At 36.0% G+C, this 20177-nt stretch overlaps 1 protein-coding gene across 1 annotated transcript in view; it reads left to right on the top strand.

Annotated features, from left to right (window-relative positions):
• The window catches only part of LOC127625192 (nuclear protein AMMECR1-like), a 74794-nt gene extending 55352 nt beyond the window's left edge, over positions 1-19442 (top strand). Inside the window, exons 3-6 of the mRNA XM_052100311.1 lie at positions 3128-3242; positions 9292-9382; positions 9511-9607; positions 13822-19442. Of these exons, the coding sequence (XP_051956271.1) occupies positions 3128-3242; positions 9292-9382; positions 9511-9607; positions 13822-13936 (418 nt within the window). The 3' untranslated portion in view covers positions 13937-19442. The remainder of the gene's footprint in view (positions 1-3127; positions 3243-9291; positions 9383-9510; positions 9608-13821) is intronic.
• Positions 19443-20177: the final 735 nt, after the last annotated feature.

Here is a 20177-nt window from a genome sequence, read left to right as displayed (position 1 = left end):
TGGTGCTCCATCATGCTGGAAAATGCACAGATCATTGCCATATTGCTCCTGGATCGTTGGGAGAAGTTGCAGGACGTTTTAATACCATTCTTTATTCATGGCAGTGTTTTTGGGCAGAATTGTGAGAGAGCCCACTCCCTTGGATGAAAAGCAACCCCACACATGGATGGTCTCAGGATGCTTCACTGTTGGCAAGGCACAGGACTCATGGTAGCGTTCACCTTTTCTTCTCCGGACTCGATTTTCCAGATGCCCCAAACAGTCGGAAGGGGGCTTCATCAGAGAAAATAACTTTGCACCAGTCTTCTGCTGTCCAATCCTTGTGCTTCCTGCAGAATTTCAGTCTGTCCTTGATGTTTTCCTTGGAGAGAAGTGGCTTCTTTGACATCAAAATATTGATGCTCCAAAAAGCACATAAAGGCAGCCTAAAAGTAATCCATAAGACTCCAGTGGTTAAATATCACATATCTTCAGAAGGGATATGATAGGTGTGGGTGAGAAACAGATCAATATTTGTCATTTTTTGCTAGACAGCAGGGGGCGTTATGCAGAGAAGAATGTGAATCACCAAAAACACAAGAAGAATGTGAAAGTGATCAGTTTCTCATCCACACCTATTACATCGCTTCTGAATATATTGATTTAACCACTGGAGTCTTATAGATTACTTTTATGATTACTTATTTGATTTTGTTTTAGCTTTAAAATGTTGCCACCCATTCATTTGTATGGACCAAAAGAGCTGAGAAATTATTCAAAAAATCTTTATTTGAGTTCAGCAGATGAAAGTCATGCACACCTGGGGTCTGGAGTAAATAATGAATATTGTAATTTTTGAATGAACTATCCCTTTTAAGGGCTCTTGTCTGATCTGGATGTATTTGTCAATAAGAGAGGTTTGTAAACGTTTATGGTAATTATTACAGTAAAAACTTGAAAATGTCCCACAAGGATATATTATATATATATATAATGCTGAAATATAAACCAAGACAAGATCATGTTTTATTATTGCCTACTTTTACTATTTCATAGCTTTTAAAATCCTGTGTGGATTCTTATTTCAGCGTAGTTACAGTTTTCAAAATAATTTAGATCATTAGTTCTGTTCACAGAACTCCCGCTCTCTAAACGCAGAGTACGCAGCCTCCGTAGGGCACCAACTCCGGTCGTGGAACACTCGCTGTGTCTGAAACCACCCCATCCACTATATAGTGCACTATTTTGGGTGTCTGCCATTTTGTAGGAGTGTCTGAATTCTGAGTGAGTCACTCGTTCCCTACATTTGTTCACTCATTATTACCCACAAGGCACTCTAATTTCGAGTGTACATTTGATGTACACTCAACGATGGTTAATTGCCCCTAATCCACCATGGGGAAGACGTATGAGCTGGGAGTTTACTGCTTCCTTCAATCCTGCAATGTTTATTTCAAGTATTTTAAAATTTCATATGTGACGTTGTTTCTGCATATGATCGCCTCGCGCCCGCACATCTCTCACGCGCTATGCATGCGCAGAAATGCTGTCTGTTAGCGCTCCAGTTTTCAGTCATGCGAATGGCAGAGCAGAAGGCATTTATTTACACTTATCATGGGTGTTTACATGGATTTATAGTTAATCCGCCTGAAGTAGCTGCGATTAGTTTCCAGTATCCCTGCGAGGGCGTGGGGTAAATGCGTAAATACTGCTCATGACATGCGGGATGCGGGACAAAGCGCACTGATATATTGCTGCACTGATTTAAAAATGTACACTTAAAAACTGATGTCATAAGAGCCCAGTTACAGAATCACCCTGAAAATGACAATCACATTACACAGAAAAGGCCACGTTAGGATTAGAGCCAAATCTTACCTCGACGTGTTGCCTTAAGTTGGAGCTGTGATTTTAATCTTGAAATATCAGCTTGTCTTGGTTTTAATTGAAGACATTGCAAGACGAAGTCCCATTCAATGATGTCTCAATAAATTAAGCATTAATTAAAATTAAACCCAGTAATGTAACGACAGGAATGCCACCAATTGTAAAGAAGTAATAGTAAAAAAAAACATGATTAGAAATGTACTTTTAAACCTACTCTAAAGGTATTTTTTCTCTCAAAAAGTCACGTAGAGTGACTTTTTGTAATGAGTAAATGTAGCACTTTACTACTCACCTCTGGTAAACCTAAATAGAATAATTAACATGAAGTAAACAAAAAATGAATAAAACTGAATAACCACTTTTTATTAGGTGTCTTTAAAAATTATGTACTTGAATTAAAAAAATTATAATTTGTTAATTGTATTTATTGTGTACTTGCATCTAAATTACTTGCATGTAATTACATCTTTATTACACAGTTTGACCCTAAATCTACCCCTAAACATTGCAACTGTGGTCTCCCAACCTCAGTTGCAACATGTTTTGCAGAACAACACACAAGTGCACAATAAGTACATAATATCAAATGCATAATTTTTTAATCCAAGTATATAGTAGTTAAATACACCTAATATAATAATAATAATAATAAAATAATAATATATATATATATATATATATATATATATTCCCCAAATTCTGTGTTTCTGCAATCTACATTTTTACTTAATCATCAAAAGGGTGTGTAATCAAAAGAATGAATAAAACTTAAATCAAATCAAAATATGTTTCCGCAAAACATTGTGGTTATATTTGGTCAAATAAAACACTTCACATCAGAGCTTTACTGTTTAAAAACAATGATAAAAAAATATGGTTTTAGATGTAAATAAATCTGGAAATGTTCTGTTGATTCCGCAATTGATCCCTTCACATATAACAAAAACTAAAAGTGAAACAAAAATACATACAAATTAAATGGAAACATGTCCATGAAATCAACCATACGGAAACTATCTATTGCTGAAACTATACAAAAATTTGAAGTAAATTTGAAAATAGTATTAAAATAAAAATGAATGTGGAAAAGCTATAAACCCTTACTAAGGACCAAGCTGACAGACAAAAGTGCTAAGTTGTTTTCAGAATTTCCACAAAAACAGAAATGACGGTGCATTATTGACTTATTTTGAAGCAGTGTTCATTTTACCCATGACGTGGCTTTTTCCTGACAATTTCTGTCTTCCTGTCCCCTTCACAGTGCCCTTAAAGACAGCCGCTTTCCCCCCATGACGAGGGACGAGCTGCCCCGTCTCTTCTGCTCAGTGTCTCTGCTCACCAACTTTGAGGATGTTGGTGATTACCTAGACTGGGAGGTAAGAGCGCAAGAGCTGCTGTTATCAATTATTAATACACGGATTCTGTGGAAATGATCAATTATTCACATACAAAACAAACTAAAAGTCTCTGTACATTTTACATTTTGGTTTTTCTCTCAGTAACACAAAGTAATACACTTCTGACCAGAACCACATTTAAATTATCCGATTGTTTTGATAACCCTGCATTCACAGCAGTTTAAAAAGATTTGACTTTTACTTTATCGAAAGAGAATGTGAATGATGTTTTCCCGTACATAATTTTCACCACCATGCTACAGTGTTCTGGGTGGTTGCCAGGGTGTTGCTATTTGGTTGCTAGGAAATTCAAAGTAGTTGCTAGCTGGTTACTTACTGACCCAAGTGGGGATGTCAAAAGTACCGGTACTTCTGTGCCAAGACGATGCTACATGACATGTCATTGTGACATGCCATTAACCCACTCAGGTGAGGCAGTGTTAAAAATGTTACTCTTAAGCAGTGGTTCCCAATCTTTTTCAGTCAAACCCCTTTTACTAATTTACAGGTAATATACTAGTTTACTGTGATAAATGTTAGTGAGCGTGTTGATGTGTAGATGTGTAAAGTCTTGTAATTGATGCTGGTGAAGAGCAGGTGTTTTCTCTCTCACTTGTCAGATCAGTTCAGAATGTAAGTGCTGTAGCTGTTTGAAATGGTTGAAATGCTCCATAGCACTTTTAAAATGGAAAATTCTCATGAAGAATTGAAATAGGTCAAATAAGATTTGTCGTCTGCGCAATGATATTGAGAGAAGCCCAGTTTGATTGTGCATGTTATCTGATCTGCGCTATCCTGTCACCGGTGCTCACATATCGAGGGAAGCTTGGTTGACGCGCGTCACATGCTCCAGAGATACAGTAAGATAGAGCAGAGCGTGTCTTGTGTGCGATTCTCAGTGGATCACACAACTTTCATGCAAAACCAGTCTTTAAGCACCCTGCACTCATCCACATTCCAGATGAGAAGCATATTTAGCACTTATGTCAAAAGCAAGCTGAATTTGAATATCATATAATTTGCTTCGGTGGCCGCCGAAACATTTTCAATGAAGGAAAAACCTGTTCACAGAATAGCAGAGGATTTAACATTTTACAATTTACAACAAGAAAACAAACTGGCATAGCAGTCATCTCTCTCCACTGAGAGTCTGTACTCTACACAGGGGTGCATTAACACGCAGACAACTCCCATGGGGCCCAGCGGGAGGTGCGCGTTTAAATGCTTTCAGCTGGAAATACAGTCAGGTCCATAAATATTGGGACATATTTCTAATCTTTTTGGCTCTGTCAGGTCCATATATATTGGGACATCGACACAATTCTAATCTTTTTGGCTCTGTACACCACCACAATGGATTTGAAATGAAATGAACAAGATGTACTTTAACTGCAGACTTTCAGCTTTAATTTGAGGGTATTTACGTCTAAATCAGGTGAACGGTGTAGGAATTACAACAGTTTGTATATGTGCCTCCCACTTTTTAAGGGACCAAAAGTAATGGGACAATTGGCTGCTCAGCTGTTCCATGGCCAGGTGTGTGTTATTCCCTCATTATCCCATTTACAAGGATTAGATAAAAGGTCCAGAGTTCATTTCAAGTGTGCTATTTGCATTTGGAATCTGTTGCTGTCAACTCTCAATATGAGATCCAAAGAACTGTCACTATCAGTGAAGCAAGCCATCATTAGGCTGAAAAATCAAAACAAACCCATCAGAGAGATAGCAAAAATATTAGGTGTGGCCAAATCAACTGTTTGGAACATTCTTAAAAAGAAAGAACGCACCGGTGAGCTCAGCAACACCAATAAATACCCTCAAATTAAAGCTGAAAGTCTGCAGTTAAAGCACATCTTGTTTGTTTAATTTCAATTCCATTGTGTTGGTGTATAGAGCCAAAAAGATTAGAATTGTGTCGATGTCCCAATATATATGGACCTGATAGTGTGTATGTATATGTACACACACACATATATACATATATGTATGTATGTATATATATATGTATGTATATATATATATATATATATATATATATATATATATATATATATATATATATATATATATATATATTAGGGTTGGGCTGATGTCCCCTAAATTGGCAGTTGACGATGTTGACAGTAAAACATCGCAAAAATTATATGACAAATTGTAATTTCGTTATTTTACTAACCCAACTAATGACTCGTCGGCGCTTTATCAGTAGGTTGCACGACACATGAAGCATTTTTTTTTAGCTTTCACTTAAGAAGAGTTGTGCACTTTTTATTTTAATACATCTCTTTACATAAATACTATTTTCCACTTAAAAAATATAATTTCGTTATTTTACTATCCCAACTGACTCATCCGCGCTTTCCAATAGGTTGCACGTAAGGGGGAAAAATATTTCTTCCACTTAAGAAGAGTTGTGCACTTTTAAGCACTTTTTATTTTAATATATCTCTTTACATAGATATTTTTTTTCTACTGAAAAACTATAATTTCGTTATTTTACTAGCCCAACTAATCCGGGCTTTTTAATATATTGCGCCTAAGAAAAAAAAGTCGTCTTTGGGCAGCCTTCTTGCGAAGAGAGCAGCCACAGCCACGCTCACTGATGAGCAAAAGGTCGAGGCAGAAATGACCATGTACCTGCAGGAAATGGCCATTGATGGGGAAGAGGATCCGCTGACTTGGTGGAAAACGAATGACAAAAGGTTTCCATTCATGGCAAGATTAGCACGGAAATATCTGTGTGCTACCAGTACTCCATCAGAGCGGGTCTTCAGCACAGCGGGTAGTGTAGTTACTCCAATCCGCAGCTTATTAAAACCAGATAAAGTGAATATGTTGGTATTTCTGGCCAGAAACATCGAAATTTAAACATGGTCTATGGTGAAAGATAGTAGACTTCTTTACGCATTTTTCGCCATCCGTTGCGGAGCTATTCGATTTTGTATTGAACGTTTATTATTTTTTAAACATTCATTTGTGTAGTTCATATGACCACTTTACAATATTTCAATAACATAATTTATTTTGTAGCCTGTGCTGAAGTTAATTGTGCTGCTAATTATAAGTGAAATGTTAATGCCGAGTTTCGGTCTGAGTGTTGTTCCGTTTTCTTGTTCTTTATTTGTTGTTCTTCTATGTTTTAATAAATGTGTGTTATTCATATTCAACTTGTTTCTTTCATTTGATTTGACATTATGGATTTATGGCCAAGAAAATGTTTCTTTAAAAGTATTAACCAGACAAAAGTTATTTGACGTTCGCTGGTCTGGGTTTATCTTAAACTGCCGCTTCAGTGTATACAAGAGCTATGTGACAATGAGCAAGATGTTCTGAGACACTACAACTACTAATAATTAATTAATAAAGGCTATTTTCTTGTAGCCTACAACATAAAATATTTTAATCTAAATGTACAGTGTAAGACATGTAAAAAAAAGACAAGAAGCTAACAATGTCAAGATCAATATTTGTGTAGCCTGCCTGACACGGTATTTTCACAGACTTAACACGTCACGCCTCTGGATATACTACAGTATTTAAAATAGCATATATGCATTAGTTATATTCTCAGTTTAATTTACAGAGCAATCCCTGCAAAGTTTTTAGGTTAGAAGAGACTAGGATTAGTGAGTCACACTAGCAAGACTCGCAAAAGGGGGCGTGGCATCACGATGGTGGCTCTACATCGTGATGTTGGTCAGCCATCATGATGGACGATGATATCGTCCATCGGCACAACCCTAATATATATATATATATACACACGCAAATAAATATATATATATATTATGTAAACTTCTGACTTCAACTGTATATGCACCAATACAAAAATACAATATTTACTTTTTAAATGTAATATATGAAACTGTGTACAAATGTATTAGTAAAATTTGAATTGATATAAATTGACATGCAGGGACTTTTTTAATAATTTTGTGTGACAGTATGAACTGATTAAATTATTAAAAAAAATTATATCTCTTAACACAAGTTTTGCTGCCACAAATGTATGTGTAATTAAAACATCTGCCTTAACACTTGTATACTTGTGAGAAATTACACCTGGATGGATCATAAATCTAGTGTAACAACACTTTAGGAAATTTCATGCCCAAATAAAAATCACAGTAAACTCATTGCAATATTCACAATGTTACTTAATTACTGTTGGTTTCAAACGTCTGAGTCTGCACTGAAAATCTACAAATGATATATAAACTTGATCAAAATTTAATTATACTTGTAAATAAATTGTAAAAGATTTAAAACAAATAAACATCAGCATTAAATAAGAAATATTAGAGATTCTGCTTTATTCTAAGTCACTAAACAATTTGTTTACAAAAGTTCAGATTTCCTTGCTGTGAATATTGTGAATAGGGCTGTCAATAAATTAGATTATTTGCTTATTATACAGTTTATTAGTTAACTGAATTGGAGTTAATCACACATCGAGATTTGCTATGTAAAAATCTGCCCATCTGCTCACAAAAAAACTTTTGTTTACATCCTGCAAATGAGATCAAAATTGTTGCTGTTGTTTAGCTCCGTTGCCGTTCCATGTGCTTTCCTCCCTTTTGTCAACAGTGACCCAGTTCGGAGACAGACTGTTTACACACCACAAACCTAGAGGCAAAGAACTGAAGTGAAGTGCACCTCTGCTATAGGAATTCCTCATTAGGAATCTAAGGCATTCTAAGGCAAATATGAAGATTAAAATTGCTTATATTTAGGGTTAGAGATTTGAACAAGCCCCTTACTATATTTAACTTATTTAAATGGTGCATCACTTGTCCCACTCTGTTTGTGTTAGACATAAATGATGACATAACACATGCAGCTTGTTGAAATATGATATTACTTTTCTAAGCGATCCACATACAATTTCTGCCTGGCAGAATATACAATTGGTGCAAAATCTCAGACTTGTATTGAAGGAGGTACCAATGCCATATCTAGAGGCCAGAATATCATAGACTTTGGGGTTGACTGTTTTGACTTGGGCTATGCAACCACCAAGAACACCTTGACATTGTGGTTCTAATGAGCTTACAGTGCGAAACACAGCCTGACCAGTGTAGTCTGATTCCTGAACAAATTACTGTAATGAGCTGTATTTATTTTTATTTATATTTATTTTATGTGATTTCAAATACATACAGATTGACCAGTATATTCCAACTCCCCAACAAATTACTCTTTGCTGGTTCTTTTTTGTGAATCAAAAGTCATACAGCACTCCAGTGTATTCCGATTCCCGAACAAATTACTCTTATGAGCCTGTTATTTTAGTGATTCAAAAACATACAGGACCACCAGTGTAATCTGATTCCTGAAGAAATGGCTCCTATGAGTTGGTCATTTTAATTTATAGTGCAAAACAGCCTGACATGTGTAGTCCAATTCCCAAACAAATGACTTATGAACTGGTTTCTTTTAGTGCAGTGGTTCCCAACACTGTTCCTGGAGGCCCCCCAACACTGCACATTTAGAATTTCTCCCTTATCTGACACTCCCAATTCAGGTCTTGGAGTCTCCACTAACGAGCGGATGAATTGATTCAAGTGTGTTTGATTAGGGAAATATCCAAAATGTGTAGTGTTGGGGGTATCCAGGAACCACTGTTTTAGTGAATCAAAAACATTTACACTTCACTAAGATTCGTTACCGAATTAATTTTACTGACTCGCATGTAATGGTATTAGTCATGTCCAACTCTGAATAAAATAAAAACTGTTAATGTGTTTTGTACTGTAATGTTGTACTTATAGCTTTTGAGATTCAATAAAGCAGTGCAGTTGCTGACTGGTTGTTCAAATGACAATGTGTATTTAAAGATACACATAAGTTTTGTTGTAATCTGTAATCAATTTAATAATAGAATAGGCCTAACCAACACTACCCTCAACAGGCTGTTCTTGTGATTATGACGTTAGTATTAGCACTGAGCTGAAAGTATTTGTCAGTTGTGTGATGATCAAATATGAAAGACAGTTTTCTAAATAATCTCTCTCTCTCATATTCCTAGGTGGGTGTTCATGGAATTAGGATAGAATTTTTTAATGAAAAAGGATCAAAGCGCACCGCCACCTACCTGCCAGAGGTTGCAAAGGAGCAAGGTGAGAAATATGAAATTTTGCCTGATTAATGATTTCTGTCTTCTATATGCAGAATAGTTAAAAAGGTAAAGGTAAATCAATTTAAAAGACTGTGGATTGAATGTGTTGTGTTTGGTGTTCTCTCACAGGATGGGACCACATTCAGACCATAGATTCCTTACTTCGAAAGGGAGGTTTTAAAGCTCCCATCACAAATGACTTCAGGAAGACTATTAAATTGACCAGGTGAGACAGTTGCCCTCTTTTAGACCCCGTTTACACCTGGTAATAAGATGCGTTTCGGGTGATCCGATCACATGTGGTCAGGCGAGACACATGGCTGTTTACACCTGGTAGCTTGAATGCGTCTCCTGTGACAACTTGTGTTCGGATTTCGAGGGGAGGGTCTCTGTTTCATGACGACATACAACAATCACTATGTTCAGTGTGTTACTATTAAACCACAAATAAGTAATAAAAGACAAAGAAATCTCGAAAAGATCTGTGCACTCTTTCTCCCAATGTCAAGGCCTGACAAAGATAATTCAGATTGAAACATTACTGTTGTATTTCAATTAATAAAAGGGAATAGTAAAACACTGTGTGGATCTACTTCAGTTTTATAAAAATGATTCAGAAACCAAAATGGCTGAAAAAGTGGGAGAACGCTGTCACGCTCTGTAGGGCTGGGAGATATATCAAATATTCACGATATAATCACAATGATTTTGCTGATGATACAAAATTAAGCAATTTCATGAATATCGCAATGATTCTAATGTGCTTTTTATTTGTCCAATACATTTCCTAAAGAGTGAATCAGTAGATAATTTCACAATTATTAACATCAAAATGGTGATATGGTCATGTGATAACAAATTTAAAAGGCTGTGATTACAGACAGGTTTGGCATGTTCTGTGTGCTTCAGAATAAATGGGTGACGGGCTGATCGGTGCATGCGAGGAGCTCGTGGGCTCGTGTTTTTAGCACTTTTAGAGCAGTTCATATGAATTGTGAAAGAAAAGTACTGCAGGTTCAATTTTGAGGAAAATAATTAATTTAATCCATTTTGGAATAAGGCTGTAACATAATAAAATGTGGGAAAAGTGAAGCGCTGTGAATACTTTCCGGATGCACTGTAAATAAAGGTGTGCATAATTATTAGGCAGCTTCATTACCTCAGGTAAAATGGGTCAAAAAAGAGATTTAACTGACACTGAAAAGTTTTCAGACAGACGCAACACTCTTGAAATAGCTAAGAGGTGTGACCACTGGACAATCAAACTTTTTTTTTTTTTGTGAATGGTCAACTGGGGCGCAAATCATTAAAGATGAGGTAGTTGGACATTTTTGAGTTGAAGTTGGACTGAAATTCAACCCTCAAACTTACTGCCAGTTTCTGGAAAGTAAATTCTTCAAGCAGTGGTACTGAGAGAAGTCCTCAGCATTCAAGAAGGTTAAGATCTTTATGCAGGGCAATGCTCCATCACATGCATCCAAGTACTCCAATGCTTGGCTAGCCTGCAAGGGCCTCAAAGATGACCAAATAATGACTTGGGCCCCCTTCCTCACCTGACTTAAATCCTACTGAGAACATGTGGGCCCTTCTCAAATGTGAGATTTACAGTTTGGGAAGACAATACACGTCTTTGAACAGCATATGTGAGGCTGTGGTTGCAAAAATGTTAATTGTCATTTTGTGTAATTATTTAATGAACCTACTCTAAAAATTGAGAATAAACAATTGAGTCGGGAGAAATTATTATTGTAATTTATTTACCTAATAATTGTGCACACATATATTCCCCTGAGAAAGAGAAATCTCACTTTTCCTTTGTTAAACATTTTGAGGTTCAATAATATTTGGAATACAATTTGCCTAATTATTGGGCACGTAGTGTAATGCATTTTATGAAACTAGCATGCATCATTATATTTAAGATATAAACATAAAAGTGCAGATCAGTGAAAATGATTAGGTCGCAATTGACCTTGTTCATCTAGTGAAAAACGGGATTATTTTTAAATACATTTGTATTCAATGCCTTTCAAATATTGAGTCGAATTGGCTACAGTGTCTGTCTGGATGAAATGATGGTTCCCCTGATTTAAAAAAAGAAAAATCTTTTGAGCCATTTCATAGCAAATACATAATTAAATATCTTGAATATCATAAATAGACAAAACATTTTCAAAATATAATTTTGGTAGCCTCATCGCCCATCCCTAAATATTTAGTTGGACAATTCTGAATTTGGAAATTTATCAATTTGAAATCTGAACATTTGAACCATTTTTTCATCGAAATATTTACAGCTTAATCCACCTCTAAAAAGTTGAAAACAAAATATCTGCTGTTTAAAAATACTAAAACTAATTCAAAATCTTGTGAATTGTAAGTAAGTTTGATGTATTTCCGTGAATCAGATCAAGCAGTCCATTTCAGCAAATCTCTTCAAAAATCTGATTTCACAATTCAGGCGCATCATTTCGTAAGTATTTTCATGGAAGTCCCTGTGCAGCATTTTACATAATTTCTTTTAGTAAAATATACATACAGTGCTGTGAAAAAAGATTTGCCCCCTTCCAGATTTCTTCTAGTTTTGTGTATTTTTCATACTAAATTGTTTTAGATCAAGGCAATCGGAGTAAACATAAAATACAGTTTTCATATATATATTTTATGTTTACTTCAACTATTATTATTATTATTATTATTATATTTTTAATGAAGCAAAAAAGTTATCCAACACTTATATCACCCATGTGAAAAGCTATCTGCCCCCTTAAACTTAATAGCTGGTTGTGCCACCTTTAACAGCAACAACTGCAACCAAACACTTCTGATAACTGGAGATCAGTCTTTCACAACACTGCGGTAGAATTTTGGCCCACTCTTCTTGTCAGAACTGCTTTAGTTCAGCCACATTGGAGGGTTTTCGAGCATGAACTGCCCTTTTGAAGGTCCTGCCACAGCATCTCAATCAGGTTCAAGTCAGGACTTTGACTAGGCCACTCCAAAACTTTAATTTTGCTTATTTTGAGTCATTAAGAGGTGGACTTACTCCTATGCTTTGGATCATTGTATTGCTGCATAATCCAGTTGCCCTTCAGCTTCAACTCCCAGACTGATAACCGGACATTCTCCTTTAGGATTTTCTGGTAGAGCAGAATTCATGATTCACTCAATCATTGCAAGTCGCCCCTGGCCTTGAAGCAACAAAGCATCTGCACAGCACCACCATGCTTTGACCGTAGGTATGATGTTATTTTGTGGAATTCTGTGTTTGATTTAAACCAGATGTAACGGGACCCCTGTCTTCCAAACAGTTCTACTTTCAACTCATCAGTCCACAGAACATTATCACAAAAGTTGAGGATCACCAAGGTGTGTTTTGGTAAAATTCAGACGAGCTTTAATGTTCTTCTGGGTTAGCAGTGGTTTTCACCTTGCCACTCTTCCATGCATGTCATTTTGGCCGGTGTCTTTCTGATAGTGGAGTCATGAACAGAGACCTTTACTGATGCGAGAGAGGCCTGCAGTTCCTTGGATGTTGTCCTTGGCTTTTTTGTGACTTCATGGATGAGTCGTCGCTGCGCTCTTGGAGGAATTTTGGAAGGTCAGCCACCTCTGGAACGGTTCACTACTGTGAAAAGTTTTCTCCATTTGGAGATAATGGCACTCACAGTGATTATCTGGAGTCCCAGAGCTTTTGAAACAGCTTTGTAACTCTTCCCAGACTTTCAATCATCTTTTTCCTCATCATTTCTGGAATTTCATTCAACCTTGGCATAGTGTGCTAATGGATGAGAATAGGTGTTGATTTAATTGAACAGGGCTTGCAGTAATCAAGCCTGTGTGTCTAGTCCAGCTGAACCCCATTACAAATGCGGTTTCATAGATTTGGGGATTTAGTAACTAAGGGGGCAAATTGTTTTTTCCACACAGGCCCAGTTGATATTGGATTACGTTTTTGCTTCAATAAATAACATCATTTAAAAACTGTATTTTGTGATTGCCTATGTTTTGTGTTAGATTTTGTTTGTACTTTTGCAACTATTTAGTATGAGATATACACAAAACTGAAGAAATCAGGATGGGGGAAAATACTTTTTCACCTCTCTGTAGGTAAATAATGCCACAATTCACTATGTATTATGTTGGTGCACATAAATGAAAATCTGAAAATATAGTTTTTCCTCATGTTTATTGAAAAACTTTGTGAAACATGCCTTGATTATTTTTATCTACAGTTTGCTGTATTAAACATGGCTGCAATGGCGGTTTGGTTAAAATTACTGGTCCTCTGATTGAAAAAAATTATCTCATTTAAATAATCTCACATCTATCAAATAATATACTGTACTTAATCAAATACTATATTTTTTTTTTTTGGTCGTATCACCCAGTCCTAATGTTCACTATTCTAACAGTTGCCCCTCTCCCTCATTGTTTTAGGTACCGAAGTGAAAAGATGACGATGAGCTACGCAGAATACATCGGCCATCGGCAGCACCATCACTACCAGAATGGCATCGGGCACCCTCTCCCTCCTTACAACCATTATTCCTGACAGCGAGCCGCATGACCAGTCACTGGACCTCTCCGCGGACCTCTTTCCAGGAGAGCCCACCCCCTCATGGTCTAGCTATCTCTACTACTGTACCATTTTATGATGATAGTTTCCGTTGCCATGTCGACAGCTTGATGGCGGCATGGCAGCGGGTGGCAAATAAGTGATTATGAAACACTAAAAAAATATATATAATTCATTTATTTTCATTCATATATTCTTTGTATTTAGTTTTGCAGCATATATATTGACATATAACCCCCTCCCTTGTTTGTTTTTTTTAAAGCAAATAAACAAGTACTAAGTTTTGTTTTATCCAAACTAAAAAAATTTCAACCAATTTCCTAATCAGGTGTTTGAGTCTGTGGATGGAAATAAGTAATATTAATGATGGGCTTGTCTTGAAGATAGGATACTTTGTTCAGAGTTTGCTTGATTTATTTGCCGCAGTTTTGTTTCTCGACAAAATCTTTTTTCCTTTGATCGTTTCTCATTAGGTTTTGTTGATAAGTAGGCGAGCGCAGGGTTCGAGGGATTCTCTGTCCTCTCTGTGCGATTCCTCTAATATTTTGCTTTCTATAGGGGTGTTTTCTGTTTTTATTGTGAGTGTTATTTTTGTGTGGTGTGCGACTGAGTTGGCCAAAAAAGAACTAGTTAAATCAGTCAAATGTTAGTTTTTTCACCATCACGTAGACGGACTTAGAAGATCGAAACCACTAGATTAAATTAGCTATTGGGTGCGGCAGACTATTTCCCATAATGCGAATGAGTGCGGCTCTTAGCATTATCAAAGCTGCCTTGAATTGAATTGACTTAAACAGTCAGTTTGCCCTTTTTTGTGTAGTGTTAATATAATAACAAGAAGCATATAAATCTGTTATGTCCTGTGATGTATTATTTTTGGTGTTGCTCACAAGAGCTGTGGTTAGTCTTTCCGGTTCAGCGTAACAGTAATAGGTTAAGACACCTCTGGTCAAAGGAATGTCACTTGCTTCTATTTCAGCACACAGAGAGGAAAAACTTAGCAAGACTACGGACAAATGACAGGTCCAAGCCAAAAAAAGCCATACTCTTTTTAATGCATGCTGTGGCAGGGTGTTTGCTCCAAATGGCTGTTTTTATTTCATTTGTCCTCTGGTCTGTTGACCTGGCACTGAAGTAGTCACTCCTGCTGTTAGGGAGGGGTTTTCAGAACATACATTTTTTTTTAAATGATTTTTTTTATGATCTGGTCTTGTGGAGAAATCAGATCAGGTTTTACTTGCGTGTCTCTACTTAATGGAAAAGTTCACGCAAAATTGAAAGTGCTGTCATCATGTACTCACTGTCATGTGATTCCAAACCCAAATTACTTCCATTGAACTAAGTCGGGTTTGGAGGAAACAAAGACAGAATTTATTTTTGGGTGAACTATCCCTCTAAGATCATTATAGCTGAGCTGAATTGAGATCCGTGTAATTCTTTTAGACATTAGCTCAGTTTTGAAACTGTCAACACATACCACGTATCACCTCATCATGCTTGGAGTTAACAATGTTAAAGTCCCCCTATAAATGACACATCTGAACAGTTGCCATAATCGAAGATTGACCTCGAGTCGAGTAGATACCACTTCTGTGGTTGCCACTGAACTCCTCAACATCTTGAAGCTAGTTTAGATCATGTTGTCTCTGCAATATCACACCAGACAGTTCATTTATAAAGAACGGTTGTGGCTGTTTTCATAGATCTCTCACTGGCTATTCAACGTTGGATCCACCTTTAAGTAAAACTGGATTACGATGCTGTCTTCATTTCATAAAGCTATTATAAGAACTATTTTCTTCTAAGGACCAGGCTGTAGACTGAATATATTGAGTGTCCACACTAATACATTTTCGTTTGAAAACACCGATTTTTGCTACATTTATGACTCATTCACACTAAAATGCATTTATAATCGAAAACGCTCTCCATAACTGCATACTTTGGAATACAATGATGATTTCAAATGAAAACAGAATATTGTGGATGTGGCTACAGTGTGAAGATGCAGTGGACTATATTTTGAAGGAAGCTTTATTACTACTACAAGGAAGAAATGTAGAGGCGCTCTCGACATCCGAGATCTTTTTCCATCTTTTTTCATATGCAAAATTTTAAGGGCTTTCGGTGTTCCATCCACAGTCATTCTCCAACTTACCAAAACAAAAAAAAACAAAAAACTGATTTCAGTTGTGTTGCCTTAAAAATGGTTATAACGTGGAACAAGAAATGTCACTCTGAATGCTCAACTATTTGCGAGTCTTTCCGTTTGACACCAATTCATTTTGGTGTAATACGTCGTTAAGGCTCTGAGCGATTGAATATAACCGACAAGTGATTTAGATTTCCTTTTAGCAAGGCCTTCCACTGCCCAGTTGCAACCGTTTTATTATTTATCTAAAATCCCATCTACTTTATGAAAAATGTGGTGATGTTGGTTTTGTAAATACCCTTTAAATGACTTTTTGCCACTTTATGGCCTCAGTTTTGAACTGCTGCTTTTTATTGTCATATAGTTGACCAATCAGAGCTTTGTTTTCTGGTCCACAAAAAAAAATGAAAAATGTTCTGCTGCAAAACCAACCAAGTCTTTGCATTTGTTAGAACTTATCTATACACATTTGCAATACATCTGTTGCATGTATGAACAGGAGGCCACCTGTAAAAAACAAAACAAAAAAAAATCATGGCATGCCCGTTTCACTGCTATGTAGGTATGTGAGAAAATTGACTATATAAAATGGTGCTATTAGACCCAATGTTGGGGGTGGTCGCAGTAAATGTGACTGGTCATGCGGACTCATCGATCATATCAGACTTTATTATTATCCTCGATATATGCAGATCTGTTTTACAGGTGTTTTTTTTGTTTCTACCAGTGTAACGAAATCTCCTGCAGGTTTGAAAGGACATGGAGTCACAAGTCTAACCCCATCTTTCCCTCATGGCCTGGGGGATACGGGCATATGCTTCTCATCTCATCTGTTGTGGATAGGACTGTCAAATGTCCTCTCTTGTTCATGTGCATTGCCATTTTGAAGTATGGCTGGCTTTGAAAGGGATAGTTCACCTAAAAATGAAAATTCGCTCATTTCCCCAGGACCAAAATTACAGTGATAATGATGGCCATGTGTTAAAAGTACAAAATTAACTTTTCTGTCCCAACGTTCTGTTCAAATATAATTAGTTTCTTTTGTTGCGGGCAACATTATATAGGTGATTCTCACGAAAACCTGTCAAGAAAATGCCGTTGTCATATATGTCAAAATTCTAAAGAAAGTAAAAAATAGGCTTCATTTTCTGGATGCAAAATATAATTTTTATGACCATTTTTCACATTGTGACATTATTTGCATGACCTTTACTTGCATTTTACACCCTATTCTCATTACCACAATGTGAAATGTTTATATATAAATATAAATATATATAAATCTCCCTTGGTAATGCCTTTCATTTTGATGATTTGAAAAAAAATGTTTTTATAGTACTACAGAATTAGTTTTTTTTATTATTATTGGAAAGGTAATGAGAAGCATCATTAAAAACATTGAGAATATTAAAGATTTCTGGATCACTGTAAATGGTGGGAAAAGGAAAACGTCCAGATGTGTTATGGTAATGAGTCATAACTGAAAACAATGGGAATAGTAAACAATATAATGTCTGGATCATTACGGTAATGAAAATCATCAGGGAAAATAATGGGAATAGTTAGTCAAATGTCCAGATGTGTTACGGTAAGAAAAACAGAACTAATAACACTGGGAATAGTAAAAGTGAAACTTCTGGATGCATTTTTTACCGGAAACAATGTTAATTGTAAAAGTAAAACATCCCAACGTTGCAGTAATGAAAATTGGAGATAAAATGTCAAAAACTCTTAACGGTCCTAAATGCAGGCTTCGTTTTATTGACAGGTTTCCTGAAAATAAACCAAATGCATATGTTTATTTATCTCAATGTTATCTGATATATGCACACTTATGTAAGTTTCAAGTTGGATACTTCAAAGTATTCGCTGATTTTCAGAGTAGTCCACTTTGAAAATGTACTTTGGGGAAATTGGCATACTTTCATCCCTGGCATCAGAGAGAGTTTCACATTTGCAACTGAGTGAACGCACATTTGAACACTAAAGACATTTCGATTACAGCACCTATCTTGCAGTAATATTGTTCAAAGATAAGTTGAAAGTGTGTTCGTTTGTGGCCATTTCTTGTACAAAACCTATTTTTGCTTCAAGTGTGACCCAGTCCACCATTTTCCGTTATGAACACAACTGGAATTAGTATTTGATATTTACTCATTTTAGGCATAAACATTGGGTTCTAACCAACATGCGAGCGTCGTGCTCGCCATCAAACCTGTAGTCGTTTAGACTGTGTTAGGCTCATGTTACCGTTTTGTGTTCAACCGAACCAAAGATGCCTCCAGCCATGTCCAAATGCTGCTCTACAGACCTGCCTTCCTGTCCTTCCAAAAACCTTTCCTGCAAGAGAAATGTATTTTTGATTTCTGTGTATTTGTTTTCCTCTTAATTTTATTTTATACAATTTCTACTATTGTTTTAGGTTTTTAGCAACTTAACTTCAATGAATTTTCATTGTAGCTGTCTTTGAGACCTCACATGGTGTCAAATTGACTATAATACTAGGTTGCACATTTTTTATTTTGTTTTTCATCATTGTTATTATTATATATTTTTGTAAAGAGAGAAAACCCCATAGCGTGCCTCTTAGATTTATGGGTTTCTTAAAGGTGTTTTTTTCCTAAGACCAGCAGTTATACTTTATACAAAAGATGCGTCAATCCTTATTTTTTAATGCCATGTAAAGAGAAAAATAAAGCCTCTTTTCTTTACTCTGGACCCAGTAGCTGCACTGGCCTACAATCACACTGATCTATATATATATATAAATAATTATGATGATGATAAAAATAATAAATGACATAAGAACTACAATAAACTTGTTTGAAAACTTTTGTAAAAAAACAAAAACAACAAAAACAATATAGCAACAACAACAACAAAAAAAGTAAACACAATGACTGTTTTTGTACATCGAGTTGTTTCTTTTCAAAATCAATTTTGGACCTAGTTTCTAAATTATTTTAGTGGTTTTCTATGTTCTGGAAGAGTGAAAAAAAAAAAGTAGTAGTTTTGAATGTGCCGCACGATGATCGACAGCGTGCAGTGTTGTCCGTGCGGGCACTGGGGTTGCCAGGCGTAGCCCCCCCCCCAATCCCCAAAATCCCCACCACTTTGTTTTATTGTTTTATTTTGAGTTAGGATTTCCTTTGATTTAGAAAGTTGACATTTTTGAAGTAACAACCGGGCAAAAAATAACTGGAAAAAAAAAAAAAAAAAGACTCCCATGTAGAATTGGATCCTTTACCCCATTGAATTGCTGTTAGTGTGATGAGAATTGAAATGGGCATTTATTAATATGGTATATGGCTTAAAAAAAAAAAAAACAAAATCAACAAAAACAAAATGTGTTGGGAGGGAGGGGGGGTGGCATATAGATGGTTATCTGTGGGTATGTGAGCTATGGCTGTGGCAATGAAAATGTAATTTTAAAACATTATTGTTATTACCTTTTAAATCATTTATCCAATAAAAATATTCTGAAAGAAAAAGCATTGAGTGTTTTGCCTTGTATATTTTGATTGCATTATTTCTGAAGGAACATTGGGCATCATTCACGAAACTTGAACAAGTTCATTTGAAGTAGTTTACACACAAAATGGACCTTCATAAATGGTCCACACCACCAATTTGTTAGTTAAAATTGTGTATGTTAATGAATCCCAAACATTTGCAAATGGTGTGTGCACGTTTTCACAATTCACATCCATGAAAACGTCATTTAAGGAAGCCGTCAGACTCTTTAGTAGCTAAAGGTGAAATCAATATGGAACAGTAAACAAAGGGTTTTTTAAATAAAGTGCATTCAAATCCAACAAATTTAGATTTTGCAAACACTGGAAGGGTTGGGTAAGAACCGGTTCCATTCTTTAAATACCACTGAACTCAAATACTGACAGTGTTTCCAGCAGCAGCACTGCCCTTTACTTAAAACACAGCACTACTAGTGTATTTTGATTCTTGAACAAATGACTCTTATGAGCTGGCTCTTTTGAATTTACAGCACGAAACATACAGCGCTTCTGAATTAATCGTATACTGACACGCAAATAATGAATGTCCAAT

The sequence above is a fragment of the Xyrauchen texanus genome, chromosome 31 (assembly GCF_025860055.1).
Source record: "Xyrauchen texanus isolate HMW12.3.18 chromosome 31, RBS_HiC_50CHRs, whole genome shotgun sequence".
NCBI lineage: Eukaryota > Metazoa > Chordata > Actinopteri > Cypriniformes > Catostomidae > Xyrauchen > Xyrauchen texanus.
This window is presented reverse-complemented; position numbering and strand designations above follow the sequence as displayed.